Raw genomic sequence first — 20,564 nt, forward strand, 5'->3', positions numbered from 1 at the left:
AGTGACCAACCTTTTTGAAGCTGCAAGCTTCTTTGTAATGGATTACTGTAAAGAGCTACGGGTATACTGTAAATTTCTGAGAAAAAAACAACTGTATCAAGTTATAATTTTGTTGTTACCATGCAGTTTTTATTCGGTTGCTATAAAAAGTGAAGGACAATTATACCTACAGTATATAATTGATATGCTAAAGCTAGAATGAATTATTACTAGTTATTATTAAGAATTGATGAAGTAACTTTTCATGTTAATGGTTTCTTATGTCAGTTACAAAACAGACATTTGCAATATAAAACCCTTTATCGTTAATTTTGTGGAAAGTCACATAGACCCCTCCGCCAGTAAATGACTTTTAGAATCTGTCTGCTGGTGACCAAGGATTACAGTGTCCCAGAATTTTGGAGTATTTAAAGAAAGATTCAAAACCACAACATGCTGAGCAGAGATGAGTTTAACCGGTAGAATTGAGGCAAAATAAGTTAGAACCATGGGTTTAACCAGCCAGTTTTTGCGGATGCTCAAGCAACCCCAAATTCAGCCCAAGCACCCAGCACCCAGGTTAGAATTTTTCAAACTCTCTTTTCATAAATAAAGAACAAGGTAGGCTTAAATATAGTGAATACAAGCCTGCTAAAACATAAAGAAGTAAAACAAAAAAAAAATGAACAACTGAGCGTCGGAAATACTCCGCTGACTTCAAACTGTTCAGTCCATGTAATTCCTAATACCGTTCTTGCCCCCTCTCTGCTCCTCTTTTGCCGGCTAGTTTCACTTGCGACATAGCGGTGCTGTATGTGGAGGCTCCGGTGTATCACGGTGAAATGTTGTTATGAAACCCTTGTGTGTCGTAATTCAATTTTAAAAAGGAACATTCGATTAATAAAAGCGGCCTTGAAGCAAACATTCAATTTATAAAAACGGCCTTAAAACAAAAAGGAAGATATTTTAATTAAATGTTATCAACATTGAATTTCACAAAGTATATCACTTTATGTAAAAAGCAAAACATGCTTTTAACCAGCCAAAGACTCTGAGTGCTACGCACACTCAAAGCTCTGAAATTAAAATCGCCCCAGAAGAACACACAGAGGAAATTCTCAAATTCATACCAATAACCCTAAATAGGAAGTTAGCCAGCTTAACTGGTTGGCAAGTAATTGGCCATTAACACAATAAACAAGTAATAAAGAGAAATATATGTAGTTTAAAGAAAACTTGTCAAATACGGAAAACATTTTGTTAAGTATGTCGTTCAATAGCCATTATAATTTGAAAATACTTCATAATTGAAAGGGTTAAGTATATAAGGCAAACTAATCTCTTACCATGTTAGAGCCCTTTTTGGTCCAGGTGAGGGTGAGAGGGGGATTTCCAGACCACTTGCAGTTCAGGGTGATGTCCGAGTTCACGTCTACTGCTATGGGACGCGGTTCTACCACCAGAATGGGTCCGACTGAAACAATGAGTAGTGCCAAAGCAGCCCTTTCAGGAAGTGCAAGCTCCAGAAGTGAGGGGCAAGGGATCTAGCACGCCCTGTGATCTTCTTGTATTCATTTTATATGTACCCTATTTTCTGAACCATAACGTGCCCCAGCTTATATGATGCACCACCCAAAAATTGTGCGGAATTAGAAGTGCTGAAGGCGGCATGGCAGCTGAGTGGATAGCACGTCTGCGGCACAGTCTTGAGGTTCTGGGATTTAATCCAGCTACCAACCTTCCTGTGCGAGTTTGCATGTTCTTCTCGTGCTCGCGTGGGTTTACTCCGGGCACTCCGGTTTCCTCCCAAATTCCAAAGACATGCATGTCAGGTAAATTGGCCGCTCCAAATTGTCCCTAGGTGTAAATAAGCAAGTGAGTTGTCCGTCTCTGTGTGCCCTGCGAAAGGCTGGCAAACAGTTCGAGGTGTCCCACTGCCCGAAGACGGCTGGGATGGCCTTCAGCACCTCTGCGACACTACTGAGGATAAGCAGTGCAGGTAATGCATGGATGGATAAAAGTACTGTTAGGGCTGAGGTTGCCTATAAATAAAAAGCAACGTCTCTGTGCATTGATTGATCAGTCGGAATATATCACTGATCAGAATTGCACAGCAAGTGATGCAATGGTAATTGAAACTGGATCAGGGAGTGGACTAGATCCTGTCTATAAAGTCACTAGGGATACAGATGACAAATGAGAAAGCATTAAGTTGTATCTCATCATCACACTACTTTCAGTCATTCTGAACTGAATAAGGAGAAAGGCATTGTTGGAACTAATTTGTTCATCTTAAAAAATATAAATAATTCCATGTTCGCAGATATTCAAAACAGTTGTCACTTTCAATGATCAGCTTGAGATAAGAAAAAGAACCAAAAAAAAATCACTTAATGCCCCCGATAAGCAGGTAGGCGCCTAGAGTTTCTGTCACCGTCATCGGTGTGTAAGTGCGTGCGTGCATGGGTAAGTGTGAAGCACACTGTAAAGTGCTTTAGGAGGTCAGGATTGGCTTGAGAGGTGATATAAATGCAGACCATTTACCATTTAGTGTGTGACTGAGAACAGTGTGATAATTTATTTTCATGTATTGTCTCTTAGTGGTCTATCAGATAGGATCCAATTGTGGTCAGTGATTACAATTATTGACTGACTAATATGGTAGCACATTTCTAAATCTGTCCCAGATAAGCCGCACCGGATTATAAAGTGCACCGGTTTATAAGGTCCATGCTCGAATCTCTGGCCAATTGGATTTTTGGGGTGTGCCGTATGGTCCAGAAAATACAGTATTTAAAAAAAATAACTAAAAAGATCCCCAATATGGAAAGGTACTTACAGTGCACGTCCACCAGTATGCTGACATTGGTACTGCCCACGGCGTTGAACACTTGACAAGAAACAGGCTCAGTAAAGAAGGAGTGGTCTGCTGTGGTGGCAAACACGCTCTCTCTGGCTCCCTCTAGCAACACGCCCCCTTTCGCCCACCTGACCAGGACACAGTAAATGGAATGTTCAAACAATATTTTAAAATAGTAGATCAGACGCATGTTTTATTCTTTGAACCTGTAGCCCATGATAGGCGGGTTGGCTGTGGCTTGGCAGGTGAAGGTGACCCTTTCGCCCTCCAGGACCGAGCGTGGCTCAATGGACAACGTAACCGTTGGTGGATCTAGGGACAGCAACATGAATAGACGGTATTTAGTCATGGGAACAGAAGAGTGTAGGTGTTGCTCAAGCATCTGTTTAATTAGAATTAAGCAATATGCAAGCATTAGCTGTCCAATGCCAATAAGAAAAAACAAAAAAACAATAAAGAAATGAAACTGCGCTCACATACAACAAAAAGAAAAAAAAAATCAACAATGTTGCATTTAATATGATTAGAAAATTATAATTTTATTTTTCTAACGGTAGGTAAAGTTGCTCATTTTAAATACTATTATTAAAAATGTAAAATTTAATAATAATTTTGGGTAAAATAGAGACAAGGACTGTAAAAAAACATACTTTCTAAACTAAACTGTCTGCACATACATTTTCTCACTTTACATATCATTTTTTTTCTACAGAAAGAAAACAAAACATCAAAGGTATAGTTTACAAACCAAAGAACACTGAAACGAGCGAAATTATCTGATATGGTCAATGTTTAATAATTGTCGGATGATTCTGCTCATTTAAGGAAATGTATCTATTCTTCTTAAAAACAAGTAAAAAAGTGTTGTAAATAAAGTACTTACTGGTGGTGTCCGCAATTTGAATAAATTAAACTTGCTCATGCCATCTTGTGGCTGAAATCATCATTGAAGCCTCTGTAAAGCAGCTTGTTGGGTGCGAGCAAGGGCGTGGGCTCAGATAAACTAGTTTTTTAATCTTTTGGGGGGGTTTAAGTTGGCATTTCGACTGGATTTGGAAGAGTCCTTTTCTTACTTTCACGATTTTCATCCTAGAATAAATAAAACCAACCAGCACGAGCTTGAAATCAGTCACTACCCCCTTGGCCATGTCAGAATGTTTTTCTACCATGTGGCCCTGAGCTAGATGAGTTTGACACCCATGGTTTGAGTGTTACTTAGCATTCAAAACATCCATCCTCCATCCATTATCTGCACCGCTTATCCTCACTAGGGTCGTGGAGGTGCTGGAGCCCATCTCTACTATCTTTGGGCAGCAGGCAGGGGACACCCTGAACTGGTTACCAGCATGTTACAGGGCACACAGAGACAGACAATTCACTCACTCATTCATACCTAGGGACAATTTGGACTGGCCAATTTACCCGACATGCACGTGTTAGAATGAGGGAGGAAACCGTAGTGCCTGAACGAAACCCAGGCAAGCATGGGGAGAATATGCAAACACTACAGCTTACTCTTTTTTTTCTTTTTGCAAGGCGGATGTTCACAAGGGTGACGGGAGGGAACTTTGGACCCGTGCAGGGCCCTTCTTGTGGAATTCCCTAAAACTATTCTTAACAGTGGCTAGACTAGTAAACACCAGAAAAAGAGTGCCTTGGCTGGAGGGCCGGGGTTCTTTTTGGAGGCTTTCAATATGCACAGGAAGGATGGCAGCTGGATTTGAACCCGTGACCTCAGAACTGTGCTGCGCTAAACACTCAAATAATTAAAAACAACTAAAAACTTACGATGCACATTTAGCATGACGTTAGCCTGCTTGCCCATGGGCACGGCCGGGTTGCTGGCCACGCAGGTAAAGTTACTGTGGCTGTCGATGTCTAATGGCACGATAGGCAAGTAGCTCCTGGTGGTCACCCGCTTGCGGTCTGGCAGCACCTCCTATCAAAAAAGGAACACTTACTTACTCAAATTGTTATTCCAGTTCTTTTGTCTCTTATGACGTGGCACATATGAGATAAGCACAAGTGTGAAAACATGTGTCAAAAAATTCGCATTTAACCTCCAAAACATGCAGGACATGCGGCTCTCCCGGACCGGGTTAGCCACCCCTGCTCTAAGGCATGAATTTACGAGTGGAGCGCAGGAAGGAGAGAGTGAGAGCAAGCCGGTCTATACGTGAACATAGGTGGGAGAAAAGGGTCAAAGTGTCCACATAATGCAATGATGACGTTTAAAAGGTTAGGTGCATCCCACTTGTTAACCCAATTATGTGCAGTGTGTCAAGGCAGATTTCATTGACCACAGCAATTCTGAAAAGATGGATTTTTTTTTGTTCATTGTAGGCCGGAGTAAAAAAGACTGTGGAAAAAGCCCTTGATACAAAACTTTTGTTTGTGCAATGGGTGATCATTCAAAATACATTGCTGACCACAATTCCCAGAAATTGGATGCAACAGGAATCAAACCCAGTTCTCGGCCGTTAGAGTGCCAAACCTTAACCACTGGCCCACCCCTAATATAGATCTGTAGTCAGCAGGTATTCATGATTTTTGAAAAAAAAAACTAATTGCGATTTTCAAACCATCCATCCAACCAAACAAATGAGAATGGAGAAATCAGGAAAAAAGTATAGGATTCATTAAAAACAAAAATTTATTTTCAGAAAACGCTTTGATCAAAATCAGAGAACACACTAATCAAAATGAGAGAACAATGACTTTTGCATTGAAAAAATTCTAAAGGTTACAACTGTCAGCGATTAGCAAAAATTGTACAGGGCGCTGCTGTGAATGATCTCAGCACATCCTTGGCCACACTGGTCTCACACATTGTTTTGCTGTGTGACAGAGGACTGCAGGCTGATTGAGCAATGAACGCAAGTAAGAACACATGTGCTGTTGAAGAAGGTTCTGATACACATTTGCATTCCCTTGGCCATGTAGCTGTACAAGAAGCTCAACTCCTGCTGCAAAAACATGCCCCAAACCATGACACTTCCTCTTCCACCTCTCACTGACGTTATTACACACGTTGGGTTTAGTCTTTCTCCAATGTGTCGTCGAACGCAAAGAGTTTGAGTACCATAAATTTTGGTCCAAGAGCCTCTACTGTTTTCCTTTTTAAACAACACTATAGCTTACTCTTTTTTTTCTTTTTGCAAGGCGGATGTTCACAAGGGTGACGGGAGGGAACATCGGACCCGTGCAGGGCCCTTCTTGTGGAATTCCCTAAAACTATTCTTAACGGTGGCTAGACTAGTAAATTAACACCAGAAAAAGAGTGCCTTGGCTGGAGGGCCGGGGTTCTTTTTGGAGGCTTTCAATTGAAATATGATTAATGCATGAAAAATTATATTGGAAGACTATTGAGTTTTTCTTTTTCCTTAATATTTTTTCCAATATTGAAATTAGTGTTGCAATACAGTATCTAACACTCTTGATGACAAAATGAGCACAAGATGTTGAACTTAAAACATTCGCGGGAACAGATCACCCATGTTATGTAACTTTTTTTGGTAATACGGCAGTACAAATAATTATCTTTCCTGCTAGTCGATCCCAGTTTTTGTTTCTACCGGACACAGGATTCTGAGGTTCGTATCTACTTTGGAGTAGATAGTCCCTTAATTCCACTTTTCTGGGCCAGAAGCAGAGAGCATAAAAAATGAGCCAACAAACAGGCTGAAGTAGCTTTGCTGAGAATTTTAAGATAACTTGTTCTGCTTTTGTAGGGGAATTTGCACCATAACCCCTCTTTAATCCAGCGCTCGGCGTGTGAGATTAGCTGCGGATTTGCTGGAATCATCTGTTTGTTCGCCTGCTTTTTAGGCTGCTTTCCTTGGAAAGATTTAGATGTCTCGTCGATGGTCCATCTTATTTTATTCAAATGAAAAGTGTCATTTGCAGGCAGGGTCAGAGACATTAATGTCATCCGGACTCGTTCTAGAGTACCTTATTTTCCGCACTATAGAGCCGGTTTCTACGTGCCTTATTGAACATAACATTGGTGACAAGGATGGAGTCTCAGCCCTCACCCCTTCCTCTGTTCCTCGCCCTGCCTGGCGAACCGCCAGTCCCTTGGCTCTGCTGGTTAGAATCTTTTCAAACTTTTATTCAAGCCATCGGGCTATTTGACACTAGCGATGCGCAAAGGCAGGCAATGCTAATCTATAGCTGGGCCGATGCATTTGCATACGATTGTATAGCATTTGATACAATGGGAATCAAACCAATATTATGGGGTGCGGCGTGCCAGATCCCATCAGCCGAACCACAAGAGATACAGACGACAAACGGTAAGTCTTTAGGTCTTATCTCATCATTACACTAATTCTAATCACGGTGCCAAATTGTTGATTGTTGTTATTACTGGGCAGGGCTGCAAGATATTGACATTAGACCAGTTTGAGGTAGGGCCGTCTTAGCAATTGTTCACTAAGTACAAGAGATTCTGAACTCTATGAAATGAAGGGAATTTTGGAGAGTAATTCGGTCATCCTAAAAATATTAAAAAACACACGGCTGCACGTATTCAAAATCGTTTGTCACTTTACAATGCTTAGTTTGATATGAGAAAAGTGAAACAACATTCTCTGTACTCCAACATTTCTGGCACTGTGACTAATTGTAGTGTGATAATGAGATAAAATCAAATGCATTTTCATGATTCATGTGTCTCGCTTGAGGTCCATTGTACAGGTTCTGGCACATTCCACGTCGTGATCTGGCTACAATGACTTTAGCATAAAATGTTATGCAATTGTGAACCATCCCTATCGCTAGCAAACTGGTGGATTTGATACTCTTACCGTTGATATCCAGTTCGATCCCTGTTGCCACTTTTATGACGCAATTGTGGTCTGCAATAAAAGGTACCGACTGGCCAATAATTGCACAAATGCTGTAACGCATTTCCAATTTCGTCCATATATATGGAACATCGGATTATAAGGTGCCCGTTCTAGTTTCTGGGCAATTTGGGGTTTTTGCGTACGCCTTATAGTCCAGAAAATAGCGTAGTGTTGTTGACGTGTATGGGCAGTGTGCTGAAGTCACCGTGGACTGGTGGGCACCGTCGATGGGCATCCCGTTCTTGACCCACTGGATGTGCGCTGCTGGCTTGGCGCCGCGGGTGACACAGGTAAGGTTGTGCGGTGTGCCTGCTGTGAGCAACAACTCCGGGGATCCATCCAACATCGGGTCCTCGGGTGGGACTGCAAGATGGACACACACACACACACACACACACACACACACACACACACACACACACACACACACACACAGACACACACACACACACACACACACACACACACACATTACTCATCATTTCTCTTTAGGCATGTGTGTGCAATTATGAATGTAGTGGAGGTCTAGCCGAGTGAATATTAATATTTTGACTCAATTAAGCTCAAAACAGTTTTAAATAAACGTCAGTGTTAAATCAATTTCAAGCAAAATGTTTCATGTTTGAATTTTGAGTTTTGGTAAAAATGCATTTAAAGCTTTGGCACATGAGGATGGTCAATGAAGGTTTTGTTACCAATCTTTGTCAATTTGTCAATTTTTATCAATTTAATACACAAAAGTCCAGTCCCGCAGGTAGTAAAGGTCAGCTCAATCCTTAGCAATATGCATGCTAATCAGCGCTAGCAAGGATCAACCAGAGGTAAGATCGGGCCTAGAAAATTCCAGCTCGACCTAACCCAGGTATATGGATATCAAAGCCTGAAACAGCCTGAGCCCGACCATTTAACTTGATTTGTAGGACCGAGCCCAAGCTAAGCCAGATATTAGGATTTAGGAAGAGGGGAGGTGATTTATAATAACATATTGAAGCCTGTCTTTTGTAACAAAATCTGATTTAAAATAGATTGTATAAACATTTACATCTTTTATATTTTTGTGTTTCTGTGTGAGGTTACATTTACTGCCAATTTTCCATCATTTTTGGAATTTTTTAGAATTGATGGAAACATTTTAAGCCTGACGGTCATTTTGACCGGTTGAAAATCGGGCCAAAAACCACAACAGCTCTCCTTAAGAATGTAGTGCGGCACTTTAAGATGGAGAGAGGCAGAGGGACAAAGAAGAACAATGGCAGGTGGGGAATTTAAAAAACAATGACCCAACCCGACCTTAAATTTGGGTCGGACTCGAGCTGAAGATATTATATCTCCTCCTCTTTCCCTTCTTCCTCTAGCATTTTGACCATACTATATTTCTTCAAAGAGTAGGAGGAAAGGGGGTAGAGTAAGGCACATTCCTTTTACTCTCTCTTTCACGTACCCACTTTGTCTTATATTTCTTGTTTCCCTTCCAATTTTTGGGTGAAGGAATGATTCTTTTTGGAATTGAGAACGTACATCTTTTGCTTACCAGGTCAACGCATTGAGCTGAGCTTTTTGTGATGTAATACATATAACAATTGTTCATTTCTTTAATACTCACTTTAAAACAGAAACATCAGAACTGGTTACAACAATGAGCTAATGTTGAACTTGAAAAATAAATGAGCATGCCGCCAGATTACTACTGCGCCCACTCCCATTTATTTTTCCTCGTCTTGACTGCAACCACCTCTCCTGGACATCTGTGTTTTTTCTTATCTCACAACGCCCTCTGTAGGAATATACATTCTATAAAGCGATTCAACAGGAAATGGGTTAATTCCCGCCCATGATTGCATCCAGTAATGCTGAGAGTGCACGACTAGCGAAAAGCTATGGTGCTCCCGACCTGCCTTGATGAGGAAAGGGCTTGTGTCCCTCACTTTTCGCCTTACTCCATACTTTGTGGAGGGTCCGAATGCTTACACTCATCGCGGAAGCGCATTGCTGGATTTCGAAGTAAATGTAAAGGTACGTAAAGGGTTTGCGCCTAAGTGGCTCAAGCCTCCTTTCAAGAAAATAGGTCGAGAGAGCCCGAACCTTTCCCAATTTATTCGCTCTCACCATTAATGACCAGCTAGAAAACAAAATAAAGGAAGGCAATGAACCAACAACATTTTTATACAGGTTTTATGTGTGGTGTGTTATGGAATTTAAATTCCTACTGATGGCGCTGCGAGACAGGAAAAAAATTGAAATCTGGTGAGAAGACGAGGATTAAACAAGTTAAATGTACTCATGTGGTGGCATATTTACTTCTTTTGCAAGTAGAACTCTACATTTAAAAAAAAAACCAAGATTAATTGAGTAATCGAAAGAGGACATAATGGCCTTATTCTCCCCCTTTGGGCCCTGGTTTACGTTATAATGTTTGAGTTGTCATTTTCTCAGAATTGCTGGTTTCTGACAAGAGAATCCTTTTATCTGAGTGAGTCAAAAATAATTAAAATAATAAAGGATTCAAATGCATCATTGATAATTATTATTGAGTTTTGCATATACTATATATACATCAGCCGCAACTCTTGTGAAGAAATGGTTTGGATGTTGGATAATTAATGTTTAATTGTTCTATATTTTTGCCAACAAGTCCGGCTGACTTACTGAGGACATTGAGCTTGGCCCTTCGGGATCGTAGGGCGGCCTCAGTGGCCTGGCACTCGTACAAAGAATCGTCAGATAGCTCGGCACGGGAGATCTCCAGGTTGTACTGGCCCGTCTCCATATCACGCAGAACTCTGTACCGAGGCCATGCTGGGAATAGAATAAAAACAACAACAAAATACCATGAAATAGCAGCAAAGCAATAGCCACGGTGACGTTTACCCAATACGAAAAAAGTATTTTTGCGAACATGAGGATGCTTTTGGTAGCATTTGAAGTCCAAAAAACTTCAAACATGTCTGCTAAAAATATGTTACTTTTATATGTAATCAGGTCAGGGATTTCCAAACTGTGTTATGCACACCCAAGGGGCTACGCCTGATTAAAACGTCTTGTACGAAGAAATGACAATTTCAAAGGAAAACTGATAGATAGGTCACAAAGTTACTTTTGGCCCACAACGTTACTTTGAACATGTTTTGCATAAGGGCAGTTAATAATCATATAAATAAATGCTTGAGAGCACACATTGGCCATCTGACAAAAACAAAAGCAGCAAACTGAGTCCGTGCCTCTGCACCTCCTTTTTGATGCTGAATAATTGAAATCCATCCTTTACATGAGATTCAGCCCACTTAGGATGCTATACTAGAGAAAGATGGAAGTGACCTGTGTTTGCATGAGTCTGATCTTTGATTTCACTGCGATGATCTTGTCCCTCCAGCAGGGTTTAAGTCTGGTACGTGCAGCTCTGGTCTGCGCTATCCTGGCCATAATTTCTGGTTGTAACCCCCGATTTTATATGGCAGCTCCAAGATATTTACATTTGGTGACAGGTTCTAGCTCTCTGTGGTTGATGGTGATGTACACTATGTGGTGATACCTTGTCAAAGGCCTCGCCTTTCATGCAGCATGAGGACAATGGGGACCAAGAAGGCTGAAAGCCACCGCCTTGTCTCCCCAGCCAGGAAACATGGCCAAACCAAACAATGGTTTTCATTTTCCCTATCCTTTGGCTGAAGGATAAGGACAAAAAGGATGGAGAGACTCTTCTGAGAAAGGTTTCTTTTTCCTTTGTTCCATGCGGCCAAACGACTGCCAACCCTTCTGAGAACTTGGTGGTCAGGGTTTCGACATCCTTGTCGAAGGGGGGCAAAGGAGCAAACTTTCCGCCAATAAAGTCCTGAAAGCTCTTGACAACATGTGGGTCTTTCAGTCGCTCAAGGTCAAACTTAATCCGTGGGTACCATGAATTCTTAACCTTCTGGACGCGAACTCTGACGTTCATCATGACCAGGTCACGATCGCTTCCCACATCGGCTCCTGGATATCTGCGCATGCCTGCGTCATTGATTTCATTTATCAAACGTTGTAAAATCATTATGTAGTCAACCTGACTGCGGTGGATTCCAAACTAACACAAAGTAACTTCACACAAAACGTTTATTTTGTACCTTTCTTTTTTATGACATACTTGTCCGTCAATTTTCTAATTGTTTGTTTGTCTTTGCTCGTTTCTTGTGTGTGGAACATGCCTTATTTGTTGTTCTTTTTCAAAATCACTCACACTGTCTAGAGCAGTGATCACCAACCTTTTTGAGGCTGCCAGATATTTTTGGTTATTGTTTAGCGTGTCAGGCAACATGTTTGATTTGCAGTTCTAAAATAACATGTTATTACTATGTTGTTACTATGTCATTACTATGTTATCACCAAATTGTAATTATTATAATTATTGGAGTTTAATAAAGGCTTGCTCAACTACTAAACATCATGCCCTTAGAAAATAAATTTCCTTGAAAATCTCGACCCGTGATATATTTTCGGAACCTGTCCGTGAGCTACTCAGATGGTCTAGGGGGGTTACCTGAAGACCGGGCATTGAAAAATAGTGTCAGCATTCAATTAGACAAATTAGGACAATTTTTTATGATAAACTGCCCATCCATCCATTATCTGCACCGCTTATCCTCAGTAGGGTCGTGGGGGGTACTGGAGCCCATCCATGCTATCTTCAGGCAGTGGGCAGGAAACACTCTAAACTGGTTACCAGCCAGTTGCAGGGCACACAGAGAGACAGACAACTCACTCGCTCATTCATAATGAGGGACAATTTGGACTGCCATGTTTTTAGAATGTGGGAGGAAACCGGAGTGCCCGGAAGAAACCCACGCAAGCACCGGGAGAACATGCAAACTCCACACAGGAAGGTTTGCCTCACATGCGCCAACCACAGCGCTGCCCTGCTGCCCTGATAAACTGCCCATAGATTTTTATTTGTTTTAATTTTTGGTGTGATTAAAGATGGTGGGCAGCATGGCAGCACAGTAAATAACGCATGTGTGGCACATTTCTGAGGTTATTGGATCAAACCTTCCTGTGTGGAGTTTGCATGTTCTCCAGTGCTTGCGTGGGTTTCCTCCTGGCACTCTGGTTTCCTTCCACATTCCAAAAACATGCACGGCAGATTCATTGGCCTGTCCAAATCTTCCATAGGTGTGACTAAGCGAGTGAGTTGTCTGTTTCTGTGTGCCATGTGACTGGCTAGCAACCAGTTCAGGGTGTTCACTGCCCGCTGCCCTAAGATAGCTGGGATGGGCTCCAGCACCCCCACCATCCTACTGAGGATAAGCGGAGCAGATAATGGATGGAAGGATTAAAGAAGAAACAAAAATCCTCAATACATTTGAAAATAATTACCGTATTTTCCAGAATATAAGACACATTTAAGTGCTTCTTAACATCCTGGTGTGTTCCATAGACCAGGAAACACTGCAAAAAATAAAATTGGCAATGTACGAATAAATACTATGAAATGCCACTACAAACAGCAACCATTTGGGAATTAATCATTTTGTTCTACTTGTTTGTGATCTTTTTTTAAATTTTCTGATGTTTATTTTATGCAACCAGTGCTCTTAGAGTAGTTAAAATCTCAAGCTCCTTAAAGTCTGGTTTTCCTTATATGTGTGTATTATTTAAAAAATGGCTAACTTTTGAGTCCCCGCTATGAAATCAGTGTTTTTTGTTTTTTTTTGTGGTGGGTTGATCATTTCGAATTGGTCAACTTTTTAAATTGCTCGCATGCTGAAAAAGCGTGAACACCCCTGGTCCACATTGAGGCAAACAAGCTAACAGTGAGGTGCTACACTCGGAGATGTTCTCCGACACAACCTAATGAACATCACTTAATAGATTCAGAAGCTGGAAGCAGTGAAGCAGGTGGTTGCAGCAAGTGAGGAGAAAAAAAGGTAGTCAGGGGAGATGAGGTATGATTCGAAAGGAGGGTGGAGGGGTGCAATTTTGGACAAAAGTATTAGTGGAGATTACATCATGCACTCGGGCACCTCAGAGCATAGCAACCAGAGAGGGGACGGTGCCCAGGAGAGTGAGAGAAGGAGGTGGATGAGAAAATGAAGACTAAAAAAAGAAGTAATGCAGCAATGTAGCAAAAACATGACATAGATCAGGGGTCGCCAACGCAGTGCCCCCCAAAGAAAGCTGAGGTGCTTCTGGACCCGTTCTGGAAATAGCTCACCATTGCTTGATCATTGTGATTTTCTATTCAAAGGATTTTTTTGGGGTGACTGAATCTATTTAACTCTGCTTCCGATTATAGAACCTGGTAGTAACATGGTCGTAATGTAATAACAACATACCTGTAGTAATAAAATGAAACATTTTTATTTTATAAATGTATATCACTGGTGTTCTAGTGTAGTGGTCGGCAACCACCGGGCTGAGGACCTTTAGCTGACCACACAAAAAGAAAAAATAAGCCTTATAATTAGTAGTGTGCGTTACACTGATGTTTTACGGTAATGTCACTGAAATTGATGATTGGTCAGTCTTCAAAAATCACCGACAGCAATTGCTCAGCATTTAATGCGATGGGAATCAAACCTGAATCGCAGCGGGGAGAGCGATGTGGAAGTAGAAGCAAAAGGCATGAGGTTTTATCTCCTCATCAAAATTTTTGTACTCATAAGGCCATGTTGAACAACGTTGTTTTCCATAATGCTCCATTACAACGGGAACGTTGTATAAACATTGACTAATCACGTACGCCTCTAATATAAAAAAAGGCAAGACAACATCATACTGTGAGTAATAATAGTGTCATGATGAGATCTGATGCCTTTTCGTATGTCATCTAGATCACTAGTAATGTTATTGGTGGGCCAGGCCCCAGAACAGAATAGGTTGCTGACCACTGGTTTGGTGGTTAGGATTGAACGTTTTCACCGCCACGACTTGGGTTTGTTTCCTGTTGCATCCAAACTTTTGCGATTGTGGTCAGCGATATTTTTCAACTAATCAATCATTGCACTGATTCAGTGGAAACATCTTGTGTATAATAGCTTGTATATATATATATATATATTTTTGTTCATCAAATTATGATATGAACATTTTAAAGGGGATAAACAAGCGTAATGCGTTATAGTAATGACAATCCTGACAGAATTCGACTTCCAATAAATCCCTCTTCCTCAGTGCTTTGGGTAAGTCCATGGTCTATAATTTTTCTGGTGAAAATTGGAGGTGATTGTTGGCTTAATGGCTAATGTCAGAGTTATCAATTTGAAAAACCAGCATAAATTGGACTGATACATGGTCACTCAAGCTATAAGCATTGTCACACACACCGCTGCTTGTCAATACTGAGGTCCAGCTCATCTTTGAAGAGTGTCATGAAACTATACACGGAAAAACAACCGGGACCAGATGATGAAGGTGCTGTATCTGAGTCAGATCAAGAGACTTCTCTTGCTTCTGGTAACTGTAGAAACCAGTACTATCTGTTTCATGTAGGGGAGCAAACTCCTACCCCAAAAAATGGCCTGGAGAAGGACGGGCCCCGGCAGGCTGTACTTGCCAAAGACACACAAAAAGAAAGTGAGGCCCTAACAATCGGTTAAGGGATCCATGAACCATGGGAACAAAAAGAAATGCATAGACCAGGGTTCTGGAACCTTTTTGACCCAAGAACCATTAAAGCAAAATTATTTTTATTTTGTTTTTAGAGAGCCACAGCATAAATACAAAATCAACAATCCACCAAACCCGCTGTCCAGACAAAATCTAATTATTCACCTCATTTTATTGCATCGTGTGAAATTAGATGATTTGATAAAACTAAATATGAAATAATAATTATGCCAGAGCCTGTCTCCCATATCATATTATGTATACCACTTAAAACTTCCTCAGTTAACAGAAAAGTGTTGAGGCTCATTTTTGTCCTAAATAATGGTTTCAAAAGAAGTTGCAAGCAAACACGGGGAGTTCCTTTGTAAAAAATGTCACCAAATACTGCAAACAAGGATATCAACTATCAATTCCAGTGCAGACGGCGCTGGGCAAAGGAGAAGGTGGTCGCGCCCTGTCCACAGCTCTGCCCGTTCGTCCCGCTCACCCGATAAAATTGGTCTTGGTGCTTTGCTAGATCTTCCAGGTAAAACGTTTGTTTTGGGTTAGTTTGTTTTGTGCCTTTTCATGATAAAGTGCCTCAACAATGAACATAGATTGTTTGATGAGCTTCCATATAAACGATGATTTAGCGATTAACAACCAATAAGCGGTCTGTTGGGGGGACACCTTGACTGTAAACTGTAGTAAAAATTGTGTCCCATGTATAGTGGACCAAACCCTTTGTGAATTGGCTTAGTTTTGGCTCCTCTGGTGTGACACTTAGTTTTGCATGAAGCAACATACTAAAAATTGTACAAGTTCTATTTTATCTACGAGCCATATGTACTCATGAAAAGTGCAAGCCATAGGTTACAAACCCCTGGCATAGACTGATGGCATCAAAATGGTAGCGGCTGCGTTTTGTGTCTTTTTAGTGGCAATGACGACAAAGAAGGACGACACTTTGTCACGACGCGTTCCTTTTAAAGAAGACGAATGGTCGGTGGGTGGTGGTGAAAGAGGGTAGAGGGGCCGACGGGGACGTCGTGTTGATCAAATGCAGACGCTTTCCTGGCTAGCGGAGACGACGGCTGCAAGGACAAAGAGCGCATAAAAAGAAAGGAAAGGGGAGGAGGTAGGGGTTGAGGCAGTCGCATAAAGCCACTGACGATAGAGGTGTGCGCGTGTGACTGAGTGCGCACGCATGCGTTTTGGCCTTGACTGATTATTTGAACACAAAATTCTCATGGAAGAAAAGAACTAAAGCGCATATCTGTTTAATCCTTTTGTTCATCCTTATTATTTGATTTATATTCAGTTTTCTAATATGTTGTCACCTGACATTGACTTCTTTGCTTCTTTGATTTCAATCTTTTCTTGTATTTCTCCAGATTTAACGGTAGATTGCGTCGTTTGAGGTATTCTTAAAAAGATGAAAGTAGAATATTCTCTCTATTAAGTTTGTGTCAACAATGTCCAACTGACTTCAAGGAGCACTTTTATTTTTTCTCCACTGCCTATATCTGCTTTCATTTTACTTTTAGCAAAGCTGTTTGGGTCTCAGAACACATTAGGTAGGAGGAATGGGCGAGTGGGGGTTGGTTTTGGAGAGTAACTTCGTTCTCATCCCCGCATGTTTTCCCTTTCTATTTGTTAGTGTAGCATGAAAATGGTGAAAGTAAGAAAAGACCAGTTGGAATTGAATGCTGGACCTCTGCGATGTGGGGCTGCGCGCTAACCACCCAGGCGCCATGCCAATAAAATCATATACATGCATATTTCATCAGTACTTTGCCAAAACTCAGAAGCGCAGAGTTGAGTCTTTTACGCACATTGCTGACCCAACACTGTAATGTTTGGTTGGTTGGATCCCTTAACCACTAGTGTTGTAGGAGCACCATTTCCTGGGGTGTGTCTTGGTTGCGCCCATCCCTTTCCAGGGAAACAAGTTTCCATGTCTCCAACTGGGGATCTTTCTCGTGTCAGGCGAATGTGCTAAAAGCTGCACTACGGACATAGTGCATTTAAAAAAAAATAATAACATGTCATTCATACAACTAAACTGAATGCTGCGTACCTTATTATCTTAATATTTCCAATCATGGCTTACAGCTTACTAGTACACTATTTCATGATGTTGTATAATTTTAGGGTTGAATAATTGAGTTTTCGCAAAAATCATTAATATTAAAGCAATGCGACCTGTAATATTTCAGTTGATTTGAAATTAATCCGGAATGTCTGACATTTTTAACTTTGTAATTGTATTACAGAAAATAAGAACTTTATCACAATAAGAAAAGATCTCAGACAGCCCTAAAATATGTTTACTTTTAATATTAATAACCAAAGATAAGCATCCTTGTTTATGAGTTGAATAAGGTAATCCCTTGCCCTAATGTGGTCGACTTTTTGCGGTTTCGCTACTTTTCGGATTTTCATCATGCATTGTGATCTGCATTCTGATTGGCTAAATAATCCCCCCGCCTCTTTTCTGCACGTGTCTCCTTTTGCTTCTATAACGTTGTGGTCTAAGTTGTACACATATGTACACATTGTGAGGGTTACTTTAAAAATGTCATCCGTTACAGTTACTAGTTACCTGTTGAAAAATGTAATCGGTAACATCATCTTAAAGTAATGCACTTTCATTTCTTTCGATTGCTTTTCAAATATGCTAATAAAAGACAACATAAACGTAATATACATACATTTGCAAATTGTTGTTTAGGATACATGAACAATGTAAGCTTTGAGAAGAAATATAGGAAACCAAGATCATGTAGTTGTTTGCATTGCTCACATATAAACCAAGTAGTATAGTGTATAAAGCAAAAACAAAACTATATTTTAGATGGCAAACAAGATATGCTCTGTTTTAGTACATATCAAGAGCACATTAAGAACCCAAAATGGTTGACTTTCCAAATTTCCAAAAGAATCTCGGATGTCTTGTCACCTTTCCTTGTCTCTCCATTGTCAATGATTAAAATAATGAAGGACACAATTGTGGACACGTGAAAATGAGTGCATGAAATGAATGCGTGAAGGATGTTGTGGAAGAGGGCATTAAATAATTCACTTTCATGTTATTTCATTTATATGTTAATTCTTGGCCAGCACGACGGCGCAGTGGTTAGCGCGTGTGCGGCACAGTTCTGAGGTCATGAGATCGAACCTCCTGTGTGGAGTTTGCATGTTCTCCCCGTGTTTGTGTGGGTTTTCTCCGGGCACTCCGGTTTCCTCCCACATTCCAAAAACATGTATTTCAGGTGAATTGGCCGGTCCAAATTGTCCCTAGGTGTGAGCGAGCGAATTGTCTGTCCCTGTGTACCCTGCGACTGGCTGGCAACCAGTTCAGGGTGTCCCCTGCCCACTGCCCGAAGATAGCTGGGATGGGCTCCAGCACCCCCGCGACCCTACTGAGGATAAGCGTTGCAGATAATGGATGGATGGAATTAATTTAGTTTTCTATCTTACTGATATTTTATGTGAGAACTGATTTTTAATGAGGCAGCACGGCGGGGCAGTGGTTAGCGCGTGTACGGCACAGTTCTGAGGTCGTGGGAACCTCCTGCGTGGGTTCAAATCCAGCTTCCGGCCTTTCTGTGCGGAGTTTGTATGTTCTCCCCGTGCTTGCGTGGGTTTCCTCCGGGCACTCCGGTTTCCTCCCACATTCCAAAAACATGCATTTCAGGTGAATTGGCCGGTCCAAATTGTCCCTAGGTGTGAATGAGCTAGCGAGTTGTCTGTCCCTGTGTGCCCTGCAATTGGCTGGCAACCAGTTCAGGGTGTCCCCTGCCCACTGCACGAAGATAGCTGGGATGGGCTCCAGCACCCCCGCGACCCTACTGAGGATAAGCGGTGCAGCTAATGGATGGATGGATGATTTTTAATGATTATTACTTATTCAGAATGATTCAACAAGGTAGGAAACCGATAAACTTTAACATGCAATCTTTTATTTATTTTGTTCATTCTTGTTTGGTGATGTCTCAATAGTTGGTCTTTATCTATATGGCACTGTTTTTGGTCATATAGTCATGTTTTGTACCTGGGGTCTTGCCTCCTGGTGATGGAGAGTGATGGAGAGTGAATGAATGAAAGAAAGAAGAGTGAACGGACATGGGGGAATGCAAACAAAGCTAATGAGAATGAGTAAAAGAATAAAAAGTTAAAAAAACAGGCATTACTGTAAACTAATGTGATTCCGAAAATTAAATATTTTTCATTTGAATTTACCACCAAAAAAGATTTGATAAATTATTATTCCTTTTTGTAAGCATTTATTTAGTTTTTTTTTCAATTTCACAATTGCTAACACTGGTCATGTGGTTCTCCCACCAGCCCACAGTTTTGAACGCCGCTCAGGTAAAGCGATCAAATATGGCTCGTAGGCCAATAAAAGTCGGTAAGCTCCCCACAAACGCTTCAAGGTTCATTCTCTCGCGCCACAATTAATAAACTGTACACATTTTGTCCGCGGGATATGCTAAAGTGATTATAAAGCCACCATTAAGCCACGGCACTTGACATTTAATAACTTTTTATTGAGATTCTGGCGGCGACCGCAGATGCTGCCGCGCTCGCCTCGGACAATAAAAAGCTGCAAAGAGAGCGAGGGAGTACGAGCAAGCGTCCATTCTTCAAGTGTCGCCCTGACGTTAATCGCTGCTCGTAAAGGCAACGAGAAAATCCTTCGCCTAGGCTACACTATAGAATAACCCGATTGTTAACGGCAGTGATGGCGGCAGATTTTTTTACAAAGTGTGGGCCACTTATTGGTAGGCAGAATTCACTGGGTTTAACTGGCTTTGTTGACTTATAAAAGCAATGTAAAAGACAGCATCATTAACAATAAAACTTCTTATAATAAAACAACTCATCAATGCTTTCTGTATTTAAACATTCTATATCAATGTTTGAAACGCATCTATCAGTAGGTACATTTCATCTGGAACTGTTGACCCTCAAAAACTAAATTATTAAAATAGTTTGTATAAAAAACGTTTTTATTTATAAAGGGACAGTGTTTTATTTTGCTTTTAAACGCTGTTGTATTGTTTTGTGCCACCAAAACGAGTGCTGAAAAGCACAAGTAAGAAGAAAAACTACAAAGATTCAAAGTGACTGAACTGCATGATTTTTCTTCTCATTTGCATGGTTCCAGCATCTTTTTCATGGCTTAATTGAAACATTTTTTAAGGACTTTCAAAGCCAATTCTACAATTTCTCCAGTACCATTAAAAGCTGATTCCTGTGCGAATCATGTATTTTGCTGAACCAAATATATATCTGCAATTTACATTTGCGTT

General features: G+C 40.9%; 1 protein-coding gene across 2 annotated transcripts in view; it reads right to left on the minus strand.

Annotated features, from left to right (window-relative positions):
- The window catches only part of kirrel1b (kirre like nephrin family adhesion molecule 1b), a 98,330-nt gene that overhangs the window by 13,575 nt on the left and 64,191 nt on the right, over positions 1-20,564 (minus strand). For both annotated transcript variants that reach the window (XM_088336585.1, XM_088336575.1), the window contains exons 3-8: positions 10,336-10,485; positions 7,895-8,052; positions 4,628-4,778; positions 3,046-3,151; positions 2,819-2,967; positions 1,326-1,453 (exon numbers count right to left, since the gene is read on the minus strand). In XM_088336585.1, coding sequence (XP_088192711.1) covers positions 1,326-1,453; positions 2,819-2,967; positions 3,046-3,151; positions 4,628-4,778; positions 7,895-8,052; positions 10,336-10,485 — 842 coding nt within the window. The remainder of the gene's footprint in view (positions 1-1,325; positions 1,454-2,818; positions 2,968-3,045; positions 3,152-4,627; positions 4,779-7,894; positions 8,053-10,335; positions 10,486-20,564) is intronic.

The sequence above is a fragment of the Urocampus carinirostris genome, chromosome 1, assembly GCF_059441175.1.
Source record: "Urocampus carinirostris isolate Australia breed hairy pipefish chromosome 1, RoL_Ucar_1.0, whole genome shotgun sequence".
Taxonomy (NCBI): domain Eukaryota; kingdom Metazoa; phylum Chordata; class Actinopteri; order Syngnathiformes; family Syngnathidae; genus Urocampus; species Urocampus carinirostris.